Here is a 23,933-nt window from a genome sequence, read left to right as displayed (position 1 = left end):
ACGTGGGTCCCAGGCACTCCACACCACTTGGAGTCAAGCTAGCCGGGCTGATGAGAGGTGTTACCTCGAAACCGGTCCGGTCCTCGGATGCTTGATTCCGTTCTGGGAAGGACATGGCTTTTGTAGTTCGGACTGGACTGTTCCCATGGGGCAACAGGGTCAGAGCTGATTTGCATATCGCCATTGTCTAACCCAGGGTGGTGTGGAATGCAAAAAAACGATGGATTTGGGCCCAGATCTTTTGACTGGGGGAATGTGTGACATTGATCCACATTCGGTCCATCACTTGTTGTTTTTACATCTTCATTCGGGGCACTAAATCAAAGGCCAATTTTAGGTCGACGAATGCAGCGTATAAGGTGCCCCCTTCAAGAACTACCCACCTCCAATAAATAGTGACAAATCTAAAAACCTGGTCCACCGTGCTTGTATGTGCACGGAACCCAGCTGGTAGAGGTGACAAGGCTTCAACATCATCAATCCAGCTTTGAATCCTCAATAGGACTAACCTGGCCACTACCTTTTGAATACAGTCGATTAGGCTAATTGGCCTGTGGTTAGCGGGGTCAGAGCGGTCACCTTTCTTAAATATAGGAATTATCTCCGCTCCCTTCCAGGTATCTGGAATTGGGGAGTCTTTGGCAATAGCGTTAGCAAGGTGCATTGTATACTTTGCCCATACATCCATCCCGTGAATGAAAATGTCCACTGGTATGGTATCCAGACCTGGCGCTCTGCCTTTCGGGACAGTTTTTAGGACATACTCTACCTCCTTTTGACTAAATTGTAAGGGGTTTTGGGAAGTATTGGCAGGGGCGATGGTAGGGGATATCCCAATATCCAAGGTCTGGCAAGAAAACTGTTTCTTAAAGTGCTTCACCCATGTTTCAGGAGAAACATTTTTTTCTGGTTGAGCTCTGGGGCAACCCTTACCCTGTTTTACAAGGTCCCAAATATCTACCATGTTTCTAGATCGACTGGCATCATATAGTTCCTGCCAATATTTTTCGTCCCAAGATTTTTTCGCTTCCCGCTGAGCATTCTTGTACTTGTGCCTTGCATCTTGGATTACATCCCTATTTTTCGATTTTACTGCTGCAGTGAGTATTTTATAGGTGACCCTACAGCTCTTATCATACCAGGAAGCTGGTTTGTGGTTTTTAGTGCTGTGTTTGGGTCCAGTCACCTCCTTAATAAAATATGTTAAATGAATAGGAGCAGCCTTGGACAGAGAGGCTTGGTTTAATAAGCATTCCTGAAGCTCCATGGATGCCCTTTCGGCTAGTTCCCCCATATCTAAAAAGTGTCTTCCTCTTTCAAAAGACATTCAGACCATTTCACTCTCCGTTGATCATTTGTTTGAAATAGGTCAGTGGTTATTAGTTTGGGATCTGCCTGCGATGCACCATTCAGGTCCAAAGTTAAACTTAAGGGATTATGGTCACTCTCTGCTCTTTTTATGATAGACATATCATGAATAGATTCCCAAAACTCTAAGTTAACCAGTATATAATCTATTCTACTGGTACGCACCCCATTATCAAATGTTGGTGCTCCTTCTTTGTCTGCGCTGGTCCTACCATTAACTGCACGCAACCCCTGTTCTAGGCATAAAGCTTTGAGCTGGAGTGCGGCCTGAGTCCAGCGCTTTATCGGGAAGATAATTAGTTGTGGGATGCCCCATGCAATGTCTTCCTCCTTAGCTAGGTTAATATCATTTTGATCCAGGGCCTCGAAACAACAATTAAAATCTCCCGCTATAAGCAAGTGTCCTTTACCATTAAGTTTGTCCAAATGGGATCCCAGTTTAGAGACTACCTCTGACTGTTTACCACCCAGTTTTACCCTCGCGTAAACATTAATGATGTACAGGTCTCTGGCATTTAGACATTCTAGCCTTATAATGAGAATGTCATTACAACCAGAATCTATCTGGGTAACCGTGTAACTATCATCCTGCTTGACCCAAGTAGTTAAGCCCCCCATTGGCCTTCCTCTTGTGGTTCGGATTGCAGGAACAAAAATATTCAAGTAACCCTGCCTAAACTAAGGGTCCACCTGCCAGGTTTCCTGGAATAAAATGACCGTATAGAGGTCAATAAATGCTAGCCAGTCTAGAGAAGATAATTTGCTCTTTATACCTGCTATATTCCAGGAAACTATTAAGTGAGCTGGCGAATTATTTAATAGACGCTGGGTAACCTGCAAATGAGTGGGAGTGGAAGTATTAACAAGCGGGTTACTGATCCTTATTTGGGCGATGGATACACCACACTGATCAATACATCTTGGGTCAAGCCTATAATCCCTCGCTAATTCTAAAACCTGGATGTTGGGATGTTGATCCCTTAACGTGAGGGGGCTCATGCCATCTCCCTTGACTCCATCTCCTTCACCTAGGCTGGCCTCTGATATGACTGCTGGGTTATAGGATGAGCCTTACTAGTTAATCTCTTAACGAGTCAGTCTACCCCCTCTAATCCTGACAGCAGTGAAAAGCGATTGGACTTTGGGATATTGAAACTTTTACCGGCTAGATTTCTTGTGTGTAAATTCCAGGGTCTTTGCGGTTTGGCCACCATGGATGCAGGGTAGAAGTAGCTAAGATCATACACTGATATTTCCCCCTCCCCACTTTCCGGAAACCAATCCCTCATATGTGCAATGACCCTACGGTCCCTGAAATTTATTATAATGACATCTCCTTTTTTGCCCTTGGGTCTCTGTCCCACCCAGCCCAGTCGTCTTACATGAAGTAACTCGCCATCTAGGTTGGGTGGTAGGGGGCGGTTATTACGGAGCCAACAAATCAACTTATTTTTAAGTTCTGGGTAACTTTCCTTCTTCCCCACTGTCAATTCAGGAACCCCGGTGAGGATTATAACATATGGCGCTGCTTCTGGTGGGAGGTCTATATGTTGTAAGGCACCATATGTGGATTTGTTGGAAAGGTATTCTCTGGCTGCTTGTATTGGCTCGGGAACTGATAAACCTACTGAGCCTCCCTCTTTTCCCTCTTTATCTCTTATGGGTGCATTGCCCACTTCCGTGGGGGCCCGTTTGTTCGTTTGTGAACTACTGGTGATTCCATCTTTGGCAACTTGTGATGTATTCATTTTATCTTCTATCGGTTGCCCTAGTGGAATCGGATTTGGAATAGGAGCGGCCGGAACATTAAGCTGGTTAGTATTAGTTGTAATTACTTCTTTAAGGGACTCCAATTGGTCACTGATCCGTTTTACTCTCTCTACTAAGGGAAGCAAGAGGCACTTCAATAGGTGTTCCATGGCTCCCATTAGTTCTAGATGAGAATTAGAGGGTGTGACAGGGCAGTGAGGCAGGGTTTCCCTACCTTCATTATTTGAATTTAAGGCCTTCGTAACACCTGGGGTAGTTTTAGTAATTTTCGCACGCCTACCCGCTGGACAGGTCCCCCTACGCTTCCCTTTATTTCCCTGTCCTGGCTTTAATGAATTGTCCACCTTCGTAGGCAAGGCGTGTTTAATTTGGCTTGCCCCCTCAGTGATAGTTATTATTGGGGGTTCAGTATGAGGAAGGTCAGTTTCGTACTCCTTACTAGAATCGGTGGGTACGTACTTATCTTGTAGTTGCAATGCAATACCGAACCCGCTATCTACGACCCTTTCTGTTCCCATAGTATCGGGGTAGTGGCATGTTGGATAAAACCCAGTGAGGAACGTTTGTTTTGTAGTAGTTCTGAAGACAACCTTCTCTCGGTTAAGGCTATTTCTCTTTCCAATACATTTGCTGCCCTTGTGATAAACTGGCTGAGAGTCCCTTGGACGGACCCACCCACCAAGGATTTCCTACCACTACTTGGGCGACGATTCATTTCCCTTGTAGGTAGCTATGCCAAAATAGGATCTATAATAGTGACAAAAGACTAGTAATTTTTCAATCAATGGGTTCTCAATACAAGTCCGTAAACAAGAGTCAATACCAGAGTTCTTACATGTAAAGAGCCGATGATCCGAAAACCGATGTCAGGGGGGTGGCCCTGCCCTGCCTCCACCTGCCCCGGACGGCCACAGACGGCCCACCCTTTGTGACGCGGGGGCTACGCCTGCTTTATGCACCGCCAGGAGCGATGGTGACGGCTGTCAGCTTCCGCCGCTGGGGAAGCCGGGAGAAGTAGTCCAAGGTCCCCCTCTGCACTGCGGCCGCGAGGGGATGGCAACTGCGGCGGCGGGAGGGAGATGGCTAGCAAGGAAGTACTGCCCAGAGTACTTGAGGCAGATAGGTAGGGGACTCCAGAAACCCAAAATAAAGCGTCGCCCGCTCCACTGGGGCTACGCCTGCTTTATGCGCCGCCAGGCGCGATGGTGACGGCTGTCAGCTTCCGCCGCTGGGGAAGCCGGGAGAAGTAGTCCAAGGTCCCCCTCCGCACTGCGGCCGCGAGGGGATGGCAACTGCGGCGGCGGAAGGGAGACGGCCAGCAAGGAAGTAATGCCCAGAGTACTTGAAGCAGCAAGGTAGGGGACTCCAGAAACCCAAAATAAAGTGTTTGGCTATCACTTGCATTAACCCTTAGAATCTAGGGGCGCCTTCAGCCCCTAGATCCTAAGGCCAGGCTTCTAGGCACCAAGTCTCTCCCCAGTCAGTTTTCCTGCAGAGTCCAGTCCTTTGTGGTCACCTAGACCCTATTGGAGTCAGGGGCCCACATACATTGCCTGAAGTATGCAAACAGGAGTCTAGCAACTTGACCCTTGGAGAGCAGTTTCAATCCTTTCATACCAGCTGGAATACAGAGAACTTGAGTCATTGAGAAAGTCCTCTCCCTTTAACAGAGTCAGAAGTTATGAGTCTTTTCCCAGGATTGAGAAAAGATTTTCTGAGGAGGAGGTAATGGAATTTGAAGTGCCAGATTTATCCTCTACACTAGCTAGCAACAGGAGAAATTCCGCACCCTTCCTTTCTATTTACTCATAGTCCCATACCTCCCTTTGCAGCACCCCATCTTTGACTTACTGTAAAATTATCTGAGTGCTCCTGTTTCAATGTACCAGAGACCTTATGTCATTAGACAGGCCTGTCTTCACCTCCTTAGTAACTTCCCTATTTGGATGAGCTCCTCCCAAATCAAGGGTATACACTTATTCTCTCCCTCACTGTGATCATAGTTCTGCTGTCTAGAAAGGCCCTGCGATTTACTAGGAGAAGCCCTCCTTGGCAACTCTAAGTCAAAAGAGGTAGGGTTTCTTGCTTTGCAGCTGGGCCTGGTGATTCCCTGGCTGGTCCACTCTGACCAATGTGGTTTTATACCAGGCAGGATCACTACCATGAACATTAGGCATTTAATGCATATCATGCATGAAGTGGAGGGCAGAGAGGGAGCGCTTGCCTTGGTTTCCATTTATATGGTCAAGGCGTTTGGCACAATGAAATGGCACTCCCTATTAATTGCACTCCTTGAAGCAATGGGCTTCAGACAAAGTTTTCAGGATTGGGTGAGGCTGCTCTACACAGATCCCACGGCCACAGTCAGACTGGGCAGATCATGCTCTGTGCAACTGAGAAGATCCAGAGAGGCACACGGAAGGGGTGCCCTTTGTCGCCCCTGCGTTTCCTATAGCACTGGAGCCTTGGGCCATGACGCTCTGACAGGACATGGCAAGGTGGGGTATCTGAATGGGAGGAGTGGACCATTTAATTTCCCTTTATGCTGACACACCCTTCTACCTAACAGCACTGAGGGAGTTGCTGCCATTGCTAGTAGAACACCTGGAAGTTTTTGGTGACATTTCTGGGTTGTGAGTCAAGCCAAACATGTCTCTGGTGTTCCCCTTTGGTAGGATTGCAACACGGGACCCTACTAAATTCTGGCCTTTGCCATTGCTTTGGGAAACTGACCAATACTGTTGTTTGGGAAAACAGGTGGCACACTCAGTTCAGAAAAGAAAACAATATAATATTGATCGTGTGATAGAAGGTCTGGATAAATCAGTGCAGTTTTGGAACACGATCCCACTGTCCCTTATAGGAAGAGTGGCAGTAGCGAAGATGGTGTTCTTGCCTTGCATCCTATATGCTCTCCAGAACTCTGTAGACACCCGGCCACGAGCAGTGTTCAAGCGATTACACTCCATAAAGACAATGCTGGTTTAGGCGAAGGGGGAAGGGTAGGAGCAGAGTGTCCCGAGAAACTCTTTGTATACCTATGGAGGAGGGTGGGCTGGCACTACCCGGCCTGGAGCTGTATTTTTTAGCATCACGACTGCAAAATGCAGCACATTGGTTGTAAGATGGGGAAAACTGGGGAAAGGATCTCCTCTTAAAGGATTCCACAGAATTGGAACTGCCGCAACTGTTCCATAGTGGTGGAAGAGGTAGTTCGGCAGTGCCGTACATTATCAGGCACACCACCTTATTAAGGGACCGAGGGGAGAAGTGCGATCCTGAGGCACCGCCCCTTCGCAGATGAGTTTAACTTCTGGAACATTCCGCCATACCTCCGGTTGACAGCCACGGTGGATGTTATGCTCAGGGCTGGACTGGCCATAGCAGGCACCAGGCATTTCCCCGGTGGGCTGCCAGGGTGGGGGCTGGTTTTGGGCCCCTGGGAGGCTGTTTTTGTTACCGGAGGCCGGCAATATCAGCTCCCTGTAACAAAATCGGCTGAAACCGGCCCTAGCAAACAGCTCAGCCACTACCCCTCCTTCCCAAGGAGGGGTTGGCTGAGCAGTTTGCCTGGGCCGGTTTCGGTTCCCAGTCCAGCCCTAGTTATGCTTGCAGGGAGGGGGGTTGTTTGACACTCGGAGATTTGTACCCCAACAAAATGTTCTTTATGTTTGAAGCAGCTCAGGAAGCATTTGATGTCGGTCAGGGTCAGGTCCTACTGTTCCCAAGTATCATGGATATAGTCCGGGTTATTTGGTTATTGTATTGTATCTGTCGTCCTCTATCTCCTCCGACATGTTTAGGGCACTAATGGAGTTTGGTGAAGGTAGCCAACTTATATCCCACCTGTACAGGGCAGTGATCGATGATAAGCCAAGGACCACATTTCTGGCTAAACTGGCATGGGAGGAGGAAATCAACACTTCGCTGGAGGAAGTGCAGTGGAAGGGTATTTGTGCGCTGGTTAAACAAGGGACCTGTAACACTAAATGTAAATGTGTACATTTCAACTACATACACAGTACATATATCACTCCGGTCCTGTTACACAGAATAGACCCTACTATGACAGATAGATGTTGGGGCGGCCCAGCTACCTTCCTTCACTTGGCATGGCACTACCCCCAGATGTGTCATTTCCGGGCCTAGATGTCTAAAGACTAGGGTACATCAAGGGTCTGGTACTGGGCACGGAACCAACCAAATGACTTCTGGGAAATATCAAGAAGCAAGATGGTTGAAAAATGTAGTGGAAATGTATGCAATTGGCCCTCCTCTTGGCAAAACAATGGGTGGTCAAAGGATGTTAAAGAATAGGGGAGCAGCAGAGGATATCCTTCTTCATCAGTATTGACAGAATGAAAAAGTGACAGATGATTTGCAAACTTGGGGCCTACTCCTGGCGGGGTTTGAAGAAACAGGGGAGGGACACGAAGACCACTCACAGGACTGTGATACTGGAAGACACAATTATTTTTTATTTTTACCCTTGGGAGATAGAATGCTTATCTGGGGAGAAAAGGCTGGGATGGTACTCACTAAAGTAATGATTTTGTCCTTATTGATTCATTTTTATGGAATTCCTGCTGTTATATGACACATGTGGAAAGATGGCTATGCTCTTACAAATAGTTGATTGAACAGATTTTATGATGTACTGCATGTTAAAATGCAATAAAATAAAACCTTTAACCCTTTCCATGCTCATGACGAGCTCAGCTCGTCATGATGCACGGTTGAGCTGTGCTGGTGACGAGCTGAGCTCGCCATGAAACAATGGAAATAATCAAAAGTCAGCACGGGAGGGGAAAACACCTAGCAGCCAAGGTGTTAAAAAATAAAGAGGTAGGGTTAAGGTTGTCGTTTGTTCTGTCAGCTGTTCCTGCTGACTTCCAGATAGCTATCTGGGAGGTGTTTGCTTCTAAGCAGTCAGCAGTGACAGTGGCGGCTCGCATAGGGCGTGCTGCGTGGCAGTGGGCGGGGGAGGGTCAGGGTGCAGGGTAGTAAATTCAGATAGTAAATTCAGACATACAAAGGAACGTAATATTTACTTTCCTCCGTTCCGTCATATGTCAGAGATTACTACCCCCTATCCTGTCCCTCGCCCACCCCGCCCTGCCCCACCACCCGCAGCATGGCCTATGCGAGCCTCCACTGAGCAGTTAAGATTCCCATGCCCTTCATGAACTCAGAGGCAGGCCATTGCCTCCTGAGCCAGAGTCATAAACTTTCCTATCTGACCTAAATAGGAGCTTAGAGGGAAAAAATGGACCGGGTAGCCCTCCACTCAAACATTAACCAACAACAAAAGACCCTGTCCAGAGGACGCTGCTTGTGTCAGTTACTTATATAATAGGACAGTCTAAACGTACTGATAACTATTATCCTCCCCTACATACTTTTGTTCTAATAAGGGGATGTTTCACTGCACTCCTTCCAAAGTTTTCTTGCAATTTAGAATAAAAACCAAAGGCCAGGCCTCCTTGACAGTTACACAGAACACCATATAAAAATGTCTGACACCTCTAGTCAATACCAGACATCCACAACATCAGTGTTAGACCAAGTTCTACTTAGAGAAAATGTGTGAGAAACGAATGACACCTCACTGAAACACCACCAACGGGGTAACTGGTATGTAATCTCCAGACAGGCCCCTGTCTCATCATCGGTTGTCCTCCGATTCTCAAAGAAAAAGAAGAAGGTGTGTCCAAAGCAACAAACCAAACAGTGCAATAAACAGTGGAAGCAGAAAAATCTGCTGGTGACAAAAGACTTGCGTAAGAAAGTGCATAAAACACAGCATCCACTTCTCTTTGGTAACTTTATTCATAGAGAAATGAATGTCTGCTGTTGAAATCAAAAGGCTGGTAGGTATTCATGCATACCATTACCTATTGCCGACATGTTTCACTGCCACAGCAATTTTGGCAGATTCATCAGGGCTGCACAATGTGCTGCCACTCCACTATTGGACACTTGTACTGTGTTAACCATAAGCAGCCTGAATGCTCATACCAGCTGCCTGGGGATCCAATGGGATACAGAAGTGCTCCTAAAGTGAGTCTCCACTGCTTATGGTTAACACAGTACAAGTGTCCTCTGGACATGGTCTTTTGTTGTTGGTTCATAAACTTTCCTAGCCAAGGATGTATATTTCAGCCCTGGAGGCGAGATGAATGACGGAACTGATCAAGCCAGTTCTGGCTCAAGCAGGCTATCACACACTTTAATCATTTTCTTTACAACTCAAGTTATCAAAATCTGATTTATTGCATTAGATTTGGAAAAATAGTAAGGACATAACTTGAATGACTTTGCTAGCATTTTTCCAGGTGGAGATGAAGTTCTGAATATTTTCATAATACATATGAAGGTAAAACTACTGAGTTAAATATGTTTTAGACCTTCAGTCACTGTGAGGGCACACTTTTTAAATATTCAGTACGCCATTTATTTATATATTAGGTACTACGCCTTGTGGGCTTAAAATGCACACTTTAGGAGGTGAACTATACATCTGTAAAAATAGGGTTTTGTACATGGTAAAGGACTTTAGACTGCCTCCCAGCCAAAGCACAATGGTACTCTTCACAGACATTTAAAAATGTCACATACGTGGACTGTGTAAATACACACTGTAGACCATATATTTCCTTTTAACTCCCATGCCATAGCTGCATTTTATGTAGTTTTCCATTCTCTGTAGCCTTACAGGCAAGTACATACATTTCTGAAACAAAATTTATCAATAGCTTTTTAAAGCCTGAACACAGAGACTGCAGCACTGAATAGCTGTATCACAATGCACAGAGTCCTAATACCAGAAAAAAATAGTCTAAAAAACTTTATAAATTGAAAATCCATGGTGATCATGCAGAAAAGGCAACTTTGCTACAAACATGTTCTAATGTATTCTGTTATTAGATACATGGGCACTAAACCAAATTGATATTTTAGACGCCATGTATTGTTTACCTGAAGTAAAATTAAATATGGGCTTAACAAAGGGAAGGGCATCCAATTGCACAGAATTAATTAACTCACAAAAACATAAAATGCATGTGAAAAGACTAATCATCACAAGGACATAATTTTTTGTTTAGGCAAAAGTACACCTTTAAGAAAAAACAATAGAAGGCTGGTGATGCCCAATATAAATCTAGCCAAGAGTTGCTTCTGGTATACGCTGGGTACCAGGTATAAATAAGGCTCTAGGACAGAATTTGTTTTCAGAATGATAAAGGATCTAACTTTTGACTTATCGAGCTCAGCAACCTGTCTGCATACACCTTTCCTCTCTGGGAATCTTTCTTTAACCTACACCTTTAAGGTTTCAATATATTCCAGTAAGTAACAAATCGCTCAGGGTAACCTAAATCATAATAAATCTTTACTAAACATAGCTTAGCAGAGCAATCTTTCGGTGGCATATGTTAGAAATAGGATTTCCAGTTGGCTAGGGCATGCGCCTAAGCCAGGCAGATAACACCACTCCAGTCAGGGAAAGGGATTTACACACTGAAGATAACTCCTGCGCACTCTCTTGGTAGCTTGGCAGAGCAGTCAGGCTTATCCCAGAGGCAATGTGCGAAGCATTTGTGCAACACACTCACACACCAGCGACACACTAGGCACACCACAAAAGAAACTCGCACACGGTTATATAAAAATAGCCTTTGTATTATCCATAAAACAAATTGGAACACCATCACATATATACACTGTGCCACCAGGCACTTGTCATGACTTTACAGTGATTACATTTATCACTAGGCCAATCGGGCTACAGTCATAAGCGCTTAGCGTCACCAGTAAGACTGACAGGATTACCTTTCAGCACACCACATTATGCATAAAAACACATTAGAACACCATCATCCACAGTGCACCCGAGTACATTCTAGTAACATGCATAGGTTTTGGTAAATCTCATGCCATCCAATATGCATACCACCATTACTGAACAAGTGGCCACCAGGAATTAGGCATAAACATAACTACTGAACCTGATCCCTTATATGAGGTGGGGGAAACGCACCAGTTCTGTAGTCCCTAAGTGCCCAGAACCCTCCTGGTCGGGCATGTACTCCCCTGTCGGGGTGGCGGTGATCCCCTTTTCCTCTCCCTGCACGAGGCCTCCAAAGTAGCCCCTAAATGCATTTGAGAGTGCCGTAATCCTTGGGCCAGCTGCCCAAAAACATGATGGGAACGGAGGCCCCACCCCGACTGCATGGAGCGCCAAATACGAACTAAAAGTAAGGCCCTCGATATGCGTGACATCAGTAGGTGAGACATCCGCTCTGCCCACATTGGCTGGGGACCTCCCTGTACCCAAGGGACTGACCCAGCGAGTGTGCAGCCCAGGGGCTTACCGTAGCGAAGCTAAGCCCCACTCACTACTTCCTGGGGCTGAGCTGGTTAGGTTGCAGCCGTCCGCCCCAGTCACTTAACAAGGAGCCCGGTGCTCCAGGTGGGAAGTGGCCAATGGCGGTATTCCGGTCTAGCCCTCCTTGACCGGGTCGACAAGGGTGCTGTCTCCGTTCTGTTCTCAGTTGATATCAGGAGCTCATACCCGCCTAGCCCCACCAAGGCGCCCTCTGCCTGACTTCCAGGGACTTCTTGCATCCCTGTAACTTTCTGCTCGGGCCCGATTCCTCTTGGGTACGATTGTATTCCTAGGTGCCTGCCACACTTTTAGAGGGTGAGCCCAAGTCTCAGGCTCTGACTGCAAATTCAGCCCCGATCACACGCTGCTGTAGGGTGGGTACAGCACTCACCACGTGCTGCTTTAAATCCCTCTGGGAAGGCCAACAAGCCCTGGGGGATCACAGAGGGTCCCCAAGTAGGAAGAAAGCCCAGGCCAGCACATGTGGCAAAGTCCAGATGGTGGTTCCCTGGTAGCCCAGAATCGCTCTGTGGCAACACACAGGACCAGCGGTGTCTGGTCCCAAGTCCAAGCCAGCTCAAAAGAGATGGGGTCACAGCCTCAATATTTACAGTGCACCAAGTCTTTATTCTGCCCTGGTTCCGGGCTCTGGATCCAGTTTGAAACAGTTCTGGGGCCACTTAAAAAGTACACCACACTCCCCATTGTAAGTGGAAGCCCTGGCACCAGGCACACCATAGGTGGGTGGTGTCATCATTTTGGAAGGCAGTTTCGCGCAGTTTCGGTGTGTTGAGAGTGATGCTGATTCATACGAGAGGACAAGAGGGGGAGGAACAATCAATATTGTGATAAAGAAAAAATCAAATAATAAATTCCGGTGAAGGCACCACGCCCACAACACCCTTTATGGAAGACCCCCTTCCGTGCTGGACACCGAATACAACTTAGGACACCCGTGGGTTTCCAAAAGACAAATAACGTGTCCTACAAGGGAATACCCTGCCCTGAAGAAGACCTTCCAGCCATATCACAACTAGGTCCAACCCCGAAGGTCGAAACCTTTCGGCACATTTCAAACAGACCAAGAGTCATCACAATCAATCAATGGGAGCAAAAAAGGCACCAAGCGCTTAAGCACAACTAAGGTTGCTTAGATAGGAATCAATAAATTAACACTCTGACCTCTATAGGACCTTACACCACCTAAAAGTAATTGAGGACACATGGGTAACAGGTCCCAATGATAAATTACAGTAGGACATATAAGGACTCATACATGTAATAACACACAAGCTTGATAATGCCTATGTTGGATGAGTACAATGTAGAGAGTCACGTCTCAGCATACATGTAATGTCTATTTGTAAAATGTACGGTCTTTCTTTGTTTCAACCAATGTTTTGTGCATTTTTGTATGCAACGTAAATGTCATTGTGTGATGTGTAAATATGTATGTAGTGTAAATATGTATGTATTTCACTGTTATTTTGAAATGTAAAAAACATCAGATGAAATCACCACAAAAACGGTCCAAGACTAATTCCTGACATAAGGTAACCTGGAGCAGGAGTATTTATTCGACATAACCAGTTGGGTTTCACATTTCAATTAAGATTAGGGAAATGTTAGTATTTCCAAAAACAAGGTAATCAGAGTAAGGATCATTCCATACAGGAACAAAAGTAGAGAGACTCTTTCAGCTCTCTATCAATGAAATAAACATGATTCATGGTCTGGGAGGTATTGTTTTGTAGTGATGTAATCATTGTGGAAGGTGGGCACAACCCTAATCAGGTGCAGGTGCTACTCCTCCCACCACTCCAAATGCAGACAATGCCTATTCAGACTCGCGCTGACTCATTCAGACTCTCTGGATCCACTGCACCTCCCAAGCTCCTGTCACTGCAAGGCCAGATAGTCAATACACAACATGTAGGCACAAAGACACATAGCACACAGAAATGCCTACTTCGAAAAGTGACATTTCTAAAATAGTAGTAATAAGTCTATGAACACCAATAAGCCACATTTATCACCACCATTCCAAACATACTAAACTTGATCCTGCAACCCCTCTCAGGTCAGGAATTGAAGCATATCAGGGAATCCCTGATGCATTCCTATGAGAGGTATGCCTCACAACAGTGGGAAACCAAATAGGCTGTTTGTTACTACCAGCACATGCCACACAGTTAAGGCACTTGTCCTAACTTTTACCTACACCACGCCCTACCAATAAGGCTACCTAGGACCTACCTTAGGGGTGACTGATCTGTAGTAAAAGGGGAGTCACAGACGTGGCAACCACTTTATGTGCCACGTCACAGCGGCAGTAACTTCACGCGCAGGCCCCACAGTGACAGAGGCCTGAGACAGGTTTGAAAGGCTACTTGGGTGGGTGGCGCAAGCAGCGCTGCAAGCCCACCAGTGGCATTTAATTTACTGGCCCTGGGTATATGAGATACCACAGTACAAGGGAAATTAAATATGCCAAACAGGTGTAGACCAATCTTACCAAGTTTACCATAGAGAGCACATGCACTTTAGCACTGAACAGCAGTGATAAAGTGCCCAGGGTCCTAAAACCACCAACAACAGGTCAGAAAAATACAGGAGGAATGCAAAAGGTTGTGGCATGACCCTGGAAAAAGGGTCAAGTCCAACAGTACCCAAATGTAAACAATCGCACATAATCGCGTTAGTCAGCCTTCCAACAGGGTCAATCCAGAGTAAAATCCATAAAAGAACTGCCATCGCTTTTATTTTTTTTCTGAAAATGACTTAAACCCAGTTCCTCATTGCAATGCAATGAGGAGTACCTGGGGTAAGCCCAACAGTCAATTCCAAAACAGGGAGCTTGAGTGTAGGGCACTGTCTAAGCCCTTGCAAGGCTCGCCTATATTAGAAGTTGCCTCAATCGAAAATCACACTTTTGTCCAACCTAAAACCAGGTTTTACATTCTGTTCATTCCTTCCACTGTATTGTTTGATTACCAATCCCCATTGCAGCTATGAGCTACAAAATGAACAAACTGTTAGCAGTGCTCCACTTACAAAAGTGTGGCACGACGACAGAATCAGATACTGTGAGGGGTGCTGGTGGTACCTCGAGGTGAGTTTTGATAACTATATTCACGTTTTTGCCTAATTTTGTATCAGTTCCTAAATATAGTACGAAAAATATATCTGTAGTCCCGAACAACCTAAAGCAACATCTGTAACAGAAGAGTCCCCCAGACTACAGCTCATGTGTAAGTGTATATGTGACGCTATCCATTTATAACGCTACATAACACATTTTGACACTAAATACACACTCTCGCCCATTCTGCTCAGATATCTGCAGACACTTACCAGAACAACAATGTCGATTGGGCCATGGAATGGTTTTAGGTCTTCGCTGAGGCAGACTGTTCTGAATTTTACACTCTGCCCGGGCTTGTACGAAGACTTATTTAACTCAATAAATATTGAGACTCGTTTGGACTTCAGTAACAGGTAGGTTTCTGTGGTGAAATATGTTACATTCTCTGCTGACCCGGTGAAAACCAAGGAATATACAGGAACTGTGGAATTCTCAGGAATCTGGTGGTAAACAATTAACAAAACAATATTAAAGTTTGACTTTTACAGAAATACAGGAGAACATTTACAATATATGTGCGGTTCTATAAAGAAATAAAACAGCATAGAGACTGTTCAAAAGGAGGCATAATTATTCAACTATACATTTTAAATATTTTATCAAAAAGTCCCCTAAAAGTAAAAGTTACAAATTGTCCTTACACGTCGCTGCTATAGGAAGCTTCTTTCATGGTGCATAGTTGCATGTCCGAGGTCATAATTCTACTATTTACCAAAATGTAGTCAACTGACTACAAGTAATACTAAGGATGGTGAAAAACAACATATTATGTGGCACAAAAACAAATGGCAGAAAGCAAATAGCATCCACACTGATTTCCAAGAAAATATTATCGCATGCCATGCCTAACGAACCCTACAATGTGCAACTTTTGTAAGTGTTAATAGTTTGACCGGATTCATTATGGCTAGTTATTTGCTAATTCGTACTAGTTAACTCATACCTATTATTACCTCCAAAAGGTTTGGTAACTGATGCACAAGTCCATTTTTTGGATTCAAACCCTTTGGTTTACAAAATCACAGGGTTTATGACTATAAAATGGTTTCTGCTATCCACTGAACCCCTTTTGTGAGGAGGTAAAGCTTTTCACATTTTCAAAATGGGTTTGTTGACAAGTTCTGAATCACAATAAGGAACGGTCGTAAAAGGGGTGTTCGATCCTAATTGTGTTTTGAGATGTATTAATGTTTTATGAATGTAATTATGATTGCAAACCATTGAGAAATTGCCAACTCCTCAGTGGATGTGGTAACTCATTTGCCGTGGGCAACCTATCCCCATTGAACAGCTTCCTCTTCATGTTGACCAAGGGAAAGGGAGAGCAGGCAACAGTCCAGAGGACTGCTTCCTACACCCCCTGGTGTGCCCACAAAATGGATTGAAAAATTATTTAAGGAACCTAGGGCCAGATGTGGGTATCCAAATACCGGTCGGTAACCGCCGAAAGTACCGATTTTCGGCCGTTACCGACCGGTATTTGGATACTGAGATGTAGGGGCCTAAGAAAATGCAGATTCGGTAATTTTACCGAATCAGTAAATTTACCGAGTCGGTAAATTACCGATTCAGTAAAATGACTGAATCTGCATTTCAAGATGTAGGTGGCACTGTAAACAGTGCCACAGGGCTTTAAGGATTCGTTATTTACCACCAACTATTAGTTGGTGGTAAATAACGAATGCATGTGTATATGCAAATCTGTGCATGTACAGTTGTGCATACATGCATACATGCCTAAGGGCATGTATGTGTGCCACATGGCACACAAGCCCTAATCAGGGGTGCAACAGGGTGTCAAAGTGACACCCTGCCACCCTTGAATTTTTCGGTATTTACCGAATCGGTAATTACCGATACCGATTCGGTAATTGACATTCATTTCTATGGGCCTACAGGCCCATAGGATTCAATGGCAAATACCGAATTGGTAAATACTGAATCCTACCGATTCGGTATTTTTTACCACATTTTTTCCTACATTGGATTTACCGATTCAAAAATACCGAATCGGTAAAATTTGGTATTTATGAATCGGTAAATCCAAATTACCTACATCTAGCCCCTAGACTGCTTTAAAGGAAACAATTGGCACTTTTGCTTTCTTAGGGATGGTGGTTCTGCCGTTTCTTATAGCCCACCATCCCTCTGTTTGTGGCCAATCAAAGAAGGTCGTAAATAGCGACCTGACTAGTTCATTTTCATAAACTAGGGTATTTTATGATCCCCCGAGACTGCAGATTTTGATGCACAACCTATTATTTCATGGGGGCGCTAGAGAGACTGGCCGCAAGATGGTCGCCATTTAGAGAGGCTCTGCCTAAATAAACCGAGACATCGAACTGGAAAACACCTGTGTATTGTATCTCCCGCACTCCGCTGTATGATCGAGCCTGTTTGACCTTCAAACTGGTGAATAGAACATACATAGTGTGGTATGAGGCGGTGAGGCCTTGGCACGAGACCACGCTACCAATACAGACCCTTTTGAGGAAATTGCAGATTGGCAGCCGGGACTGCTGCTGCTAAGTGGAGCGCCACTGATGCTTCTCGCCTCCCTTGCTGTGTCCCCATCCCAGCTGTGGGGAGGAGTGGGAGTGCTCTCTGTCGCACTGCAGGCTTTGGGCTACCAGCCTGGTAAGCGGCCTGGTGACCCGTTAGTGTACTGGAGCCAGAATAGCTTGACTGAAGTGGCGTAGTGAGCACGGGACCCACGTCTGGGCATACCCTTCCCACATAGGGCGAACAGCAAAACACACAAGGTGATGGACGGAATGTTGCACATTGGCAAAACATTCACCCCAGTCATAGATCTGGGTTTAATCCATCGTTATTTTGCTCACCTCGCCACCCCAGTTCAGGCATGGCCATATGCAAATCAGTCTTGACCCTGTGCCTCGAGGGAACAGTCCAGCCCGAACCGCCAAGCCATGTCTTCCCTGGACCGGAATCTAGCATCCTAGGACCGGTTTCTGGCTATCGCCCGTCATCAGCCAGGATAGCTTGACTCCAGTGGCGTAGTGAGCATGGGACCCACATCTAGGGATATCCTTCCGACATAGGGCGAACAGCAAAACACACAAAAAACGATGGTTTTATGCCCAGATCTCTGTACTGGGAGGAATGTATGGCACTTTTCGGCATTCTGTCCATCAACTGTTGATTTTGCATTTGTCACCACGAGTGGGATGGGTATGCTCAGACGTGAGTCCTGTGCTCTCCATGCCACTGGAATCAAGCTATCCTGGCTGATGAGGGCTGAAAGCCCGAAACCAGTCCTAGGATGCTTGTTTCCAGTCCAGGGAGGACCTGGCTTGGCAGTTCGGGCTGGACTGTTCCCATGGGGCACAGGGTCAAGACTGATTTGCATATGGCTGGGTTCCAGCTGGAATGGCATTGTGAGCCCAAATCTCTGTTCTTGGGGTGAATGTAAGACATTGTTCCTCATTCTGGCCATCCACGTTTGTTTTTGCGTTTCTTATAGCCCACCATCCTTCTGTTTGTGGTCAATCAAAGAAGGTGGTAAATAGTGACCTGTCTAATTCATTTTCGTAAACCAGGGTATTTTATGATCCCCTTAAACTGCAGATTTTGATGCGCAACCTATTATTTCATGGGGGCGCTACAGAGGCTGGCCACAAGATGGTCGCCATTTAGAGAGGCTCTGCCTATATAAACCGAGGCATCGGACTGGAAAACACCTGTGGATTGTATCTCCCACACTCCGCTGTATGATCGAGCCTGTTTGACCTTCAAACTGGTGAATAGAACATACATAGTGTGGTATGAGGCGGTGAGGCCTTGGCACGAGACCACGCTACCAATACAGACCCGTTTGAGGAAATTGCAGATTGGCAGCTGGGACTGCTGCTGCTAAGTGGAGCGCCACTGATGCTTCTCGCCTCCCTTGCTGTGTCCCCATCCCAGCTGTGGGGAGGAGTGGGAGTGCTCTCCGTCGCACTGCAGGCTTTGGGCTACCAGCCTGGTAAGCGGCCTGGTGACCCGTTAGTGTACTGGAGCCAGGATAGCTTGACTGAAGTGGCGTAGTGAGCACGGGACCCACGTCTGGGCATACCCTTCCCACATATGGGCGAACAGCAAAACACACAAAGTGAGGGACAGAATGTTGCTCATTGGCAAAACATTCACCCCCAGTCATAGATCTGGGTTTAATCCATCGTTATTTTGCTCACCTCGCCACCCCAGTTCAGGCATGGCCATATGCAAATCAGTCTTGACCCTGTGCCTCGAAGGAACAGTCCAGCCCGAACCGCCAAGCCATGTCTTCCCTGGACCGGAATCTAGCATCCTAGGACCGGTTTCTGGCTATCGCCCGTCATCAGCCAGGATAGCTTGACTCCAGTGGCGTAGTGAGCATGGGACCCACATCTGGGGATATCCTTCCGACATAGGGCGAACAGCAAAACACACAAAAAACGATGGTTTTATGCCCAGACCTCTGTACTGGGGTGAATGTATGGCATTTTTCTGCATTCTGTCCATCAACTGTTGATTTTGCATTTGTCACCCCGAGTGGGACGGGTATGCTCAGACGTGAGTCCTGTGCTCATCATGCCACTGGAATCAAGCTATCCTGGCTGATGAGGGCTGAAAGCCCGAAACCAGTCCTAGGATGCTTGTTTCCAGTCCAGGGAGGACCTGGCTTGTCAGTTCGGGCTGGACTGTTCCCATGGGGCACAGGGTCAAGACTGATTTGCATATGGCTGGGTTCCAACTGGAATGGCATTGTGAGCCCAAATCTCTGTACTTGGGGTGAATGTAAGACATTGTTCCTCATTCTGTCCATCAACTGTTGTTTTTGCGTTTCTTATAGGCCGCCATCCTTCTGTTTGTGGTCAATCAAAGAAGGTGGTAAATAGCGACCTGTCTAATTCATTTTCGTAAACCAGGGTATTTTATGATCCCCTTAAACTGCCGATTTTGATGCGCAACCTATTATTTCATGGGGGCGCTACAGAGGCTGGCCGCAAGATGGTCGCCATTTAGGGAGGCTCTGCCTATATAAACCGAGGCATCGGACTGGAAAACACCTGTGGACTGTATCTCCTACACACCGCTGTATGATCGAACCTGTTTGACCCTCAAACTGGTGAATAGAACATACATAGTGAGGTATGAGGCGGTGAGGCCTTGGCATGAGACCGTGCTACCAATACTGACCCATTTGAGGAAATTGCAGATTGGCGGCCCGGACTGCTGCTGCTAAGTGGAGCACCGCTGATGCTTCTCGCCTCCCTCGCTGTGTCCCCATCCCAGCTGTGGGGAGGACTGGGAATGCTCACTGTCGCACTGAGGGCTTGGGGCTACCAGACTTGTAAGCGGCGTGGTGACCCGATAGCGAACTGGAGGCGCGCAGCAGCCGGCGGGGTCAAGTCGCTGTGCAGAGTTGAGCTGTCCTGCAGATCCGGAGTGGGACGAGCCCTGACTGTGTCTGTGGCTGAGAGCGGAGGTGGGTGGCAGCTTCTGGCCAGGTGCAGGAAGATATGGACTGGACGAGCTGGTGGCAGGGGTTTGAGAGGCCCTGGGCTCAGGGCGTACCACTGACGTAGCGGGTTGACTATGCGGCCCAGGCTCCTGGGCTACATTTGTGGGCTAGATAGAGAGACAGACCACCCTATGAGGGAGAGTGATTGACGGACTCCCAGGTGGGAAGCAGTGAGTACAGGAGGCATTTGCAGGGATGGGCGCATTGTGGAAGCAGCCTTGGGCCGTGCTACTGGGTGTGCCACCCTGTGGACTACTACCACTATCCCAAGTTGGCATGTGTAATCAGCAGCTTATGATCTTAATATAGCAAACCATCTGAAGTTGCGCTCCATATGCATTGAACAGGGGATAGCTCCCTGCCTACAATAAATGTACCACAACACATGTGCTGGAAGGTGCTCCAGGGTATTTACACTGTCCATTAGGACTACCTTCATCTGCACCTATCTGGTCGCCACAGAATCCCCGTGAACTGTTGTACAATTGGGCTTGGCCTACTCCTGCGCTGTCTGCTGCTGACATCAGGGCCTGCCTATTGACTGAGAATTGTCCTACGTTGTTCCGGGTCCCCTGATACCCCTGCAATCTCATTAACCTAGCTCTACTACAGCTTGTGGATGCTGGCTGTACCCTGTGATTGGTGTGTGTCTAACACTGGGATCGTGAAGAGGATCCTTCACAGATGACAGGTGCCCAGCCTGCTTGTGCCCCCCAGGAGCTGCAGTGTGGTGTGGTGTGGTAGACTAATTGGAGAGGCACGCCCTTGGTGGCATAGACTGCCTGTGACCCGATCAGACTGAGATTTTCTTTGCTGTGTTTAAGGAAGCATCCTCTCTGTCCAGCTCTGCCGCTCCTCTGAAAGGCTCTGTGGAATCCTGTGATCGGGTGGCACAGTTCTTTGCGGATAAAGTGGGAAATATGCATTCCTCATTTCCGGCGGAGGCTAGAACAGATGGTAAAACAGAAGAGGTCAATGTAAAACATAAAGGAACTGAGTTACTAGTATCCTTTAGTACTCCCCAGCAAGACGTCTTAATTGATATAGTGTCTAAAATTAAATCGGGCTCCCCCAATGACCCGGCGCCTGCGAGAATACTCAAGGAAAGTATAAAAACTTTGGAACCCCACATACGACATCTATTAGATCTTTCGTTTGGGTTGGGGAGTGTCCCGTCAGCCTGGAAAGAGGCTGTGGTGCTCCCGCTCAAGAAAAAAACCTAACATTAGCGTGGAGCAATTGGACAACTTGCGTCCAATCTCTCTTCTCCCATATTTTTCAAAAATTGCAGAGAAAGTTGTCAACTTACAACTGACAGAACACATTGAAACATGTAAACTACTCCACCCCACCCAATCAGGCTTTCGGGCGTCCCACTCTACTGAATCTGCCTTACTCCTATCAACAGAAACAGTACGTAAGTTGGTATATGAAGGTCAGATAACAGCGCTTATCCTTTTGGATTTAAGTGCTGCTTTCGACACTGTAGCACACCACATCTTGCTGCAGTGTCTAAACAAAAGGGGGGGGTGGCAGGCAGAGCTTTGGAGTGGCTGGAATCATTCCTCCAAAATCGCAGCTTCCAAGTAGCCCAGGGACCGTACCAGTTGAAGAGTACCAGGCTGAATCGGGGGGTGCCTCAAGGGTCCAGCTTGAGCCCCACCCTTTTTAATCTCTACGTAACTCCAATAGCAGAGATCACTGAAATGTTTGAGGTCCAAGTGGTAACCTACGCTGATGACACCCAACTTGTGGTGTCTCTTGCCCAACCAGATGAGGCAGCAGCCAGTAACTTCTTGATGTGCCTACAAGAAATAGCGGCCTGGATGGCCATTAATTGTCTGAAATTAAACGGAAGTAAGACGGAAGTGCTGGTGGTGGGGAATGCACCGTCTGTGTGGACATCAACATGGTGGCCGCAGGAGCTGGGGCCTCAACCCCCTCCCTGCGAACAAGTCAGAAATTTGGGTATCTGGCTAGACAATAAAAATCTCTTTCGAAAACCATACTAGACGCGTGGCAGGGCAGTGCTTTGGTATTCTGAGAAGCAGGGCAGGTCCTAGCCATGGGCGGTATGGGCAGCCGCCCAGGGCCTCGCGCTCAGGGGGGCCCGCCGCCGGCCCCGCAGTTGCGGGAATAATAAATGAGGATGGCCTGGGGAAAAGCGCTGCGCAGTGAGCAGGGCACAGCAGCACAGTGCAGCCACTGATTCTTCCAAGTTCCATCCAATAAATTATAATATCGAGTCATGTGTGTCATGTGTGTGTTTATTTATTTGCAGTGAGTAAGTTAACTGAGTTACAACAATACCAGCAGTCAGGCCTCCGTTCTCCACACTCTGTTGTTGTGTTGCATGTACCGTAGTCGTACAATCGGCATTTCTGTGGTGTCTGCGCAATTGACGCCTGCACGCACCCCCCACCACCTAGCTTGGTTGTGTTTGATATGAACCGTGAATAATAGTTTCTGTAAGACCAACTCTTACAGATTTCTTGTGATGCATCAGACGTTGCGTTTCCTCACATTAAAAAATCACAACTAATAGATCTAGTTTGCAACAAAAGGATGTACTCTAGGGATAAACATGAACTTAATTAAAGAGCGAATAACAGACCAATCACATAAGAGATACGAGCATTTTCCGGGTTTGTAGGCCCTGTAATTACGGCCTCGCAATTCTTGGAAAATGTTAGCGGTATCTGTAGCAAGCAAGGAGCAGATGGCTGATCTGGTTAGCAGCCCTTTGGGGAGCATCAGTTTGCTATTTCAAGCACTCGGAGCGAGGAGTTCAACATTCCAGTCCAACACTACTGTTTGGATGGAAGGACGAGGCTAATTTGTGACTGCGGAAATTGTACATTAATGAGTGATACAAAATACTCAGGGCCACGTTGCCAAAATAAGGGTGTGTCAGAGCTCTAGGACGATTTAACAGTGGAATAGAATGGTCATGTCAGGAACGGTTCATGAATCAAACACAAGTTTTCTTTGGAAGGAGTGTTTTAAAGATGTTTTAATTTTCATCGAAGACCACTAAAGCCAAATGGAATGAATCTCATTGGCTGTGACAAGGAAAGCGTTTAGTTGGACTCTAATAAAAGTCTTGGCACTACAGCTTTTCACGTGTCTGAAGAGTTAGAGGTCCATTGTCCAGGAGGGAGCCTTCTGACCTCCAGAACAAACACAAACAATGCGGCGAAAGACCACATCAAAAACTAGAAGCCTCATTCTTATAACTTCTTTTTATGTATCTTCGCGAAGAGAAATAAAAAGTAATACACAAGATAACGTTTTAATTATTTACTTTTGGCAGAGTGTTGCAGCTAAAGTCTCGCCTGGCTTTTGGGGCTTATTGACTCAAGTAATCCCCAAGGCACAATGCTGGGGTGTACTGCTAAGGCAGAGAAGTCCCAGCAGAAATATTCATTTACACAAACTGACAACAATGCAACTAATCTCTCTCAGATGAATTGAATTAACTTTATAGCGCCACTCATACCAATGTAGGGTGTCAGAGCAATTTACATCACACACACTACACACAATCAATCATAGGTGTGTAAATCAGTGTGTAGGAAATGTTATGTAGGAAAGAGGACTACAAGGTGTAGTAGTCATATGTCCATACTAGTCTGCAGTATCGTTTAATAGTTCATTGTTCTATGGTATGATTTTAACTAATAAACTGCAAGTAACAAAGGTTCTCTCAGACAAAAGTAGTAACCCAATGGCCTATTTACATTATACAAAAACAA

The 23,933-nt window shown here is 46.4% G+C and overlaps 1 protein-coding gene across 1 annotated transcript in view; it reads right to left on the bottom strand.

Annotated features, from left to right (window-relative positions):
• The window catches only part of LOC147707489 (CD109 antigen-like), a 943,435-nt gene that overhangs the window by 734,778 nt on the left and 184,724 nt on the right, over positions 1-23,933 (bottom strand). The window contains exon 4 of the mRNA XM_086926506.1: positions 14,882-15,112. Within this exon, the coding sequence (XP_086782632.1) occupies positions 14,882-15,112 (231 nt within the window). The remainder of the gene's footprint in view (positions 1-14,881; positions 15,113-23,933) is intronic.

The sequence above is a fragment of the Lissotriton vulgaris genome, chromosome 6 (assembly GCF_964263255.1).
Source record: "Lissotriton vulgaris chromosome 6, aLisVul1.2, whole genome shotgun sequence".
Taxonomy (NCBI): Eukaryota; Metazoa; Chordata; class Amphibia; order Caudata; family Salamandridae; genus Lissotriton; species Lissotriton vulgaris.
The sequence above is the reverse complement of the archived record's forward strand: the minus strand, read 5'-3'. Positions and strand labels throughout refer to the sequence as shown.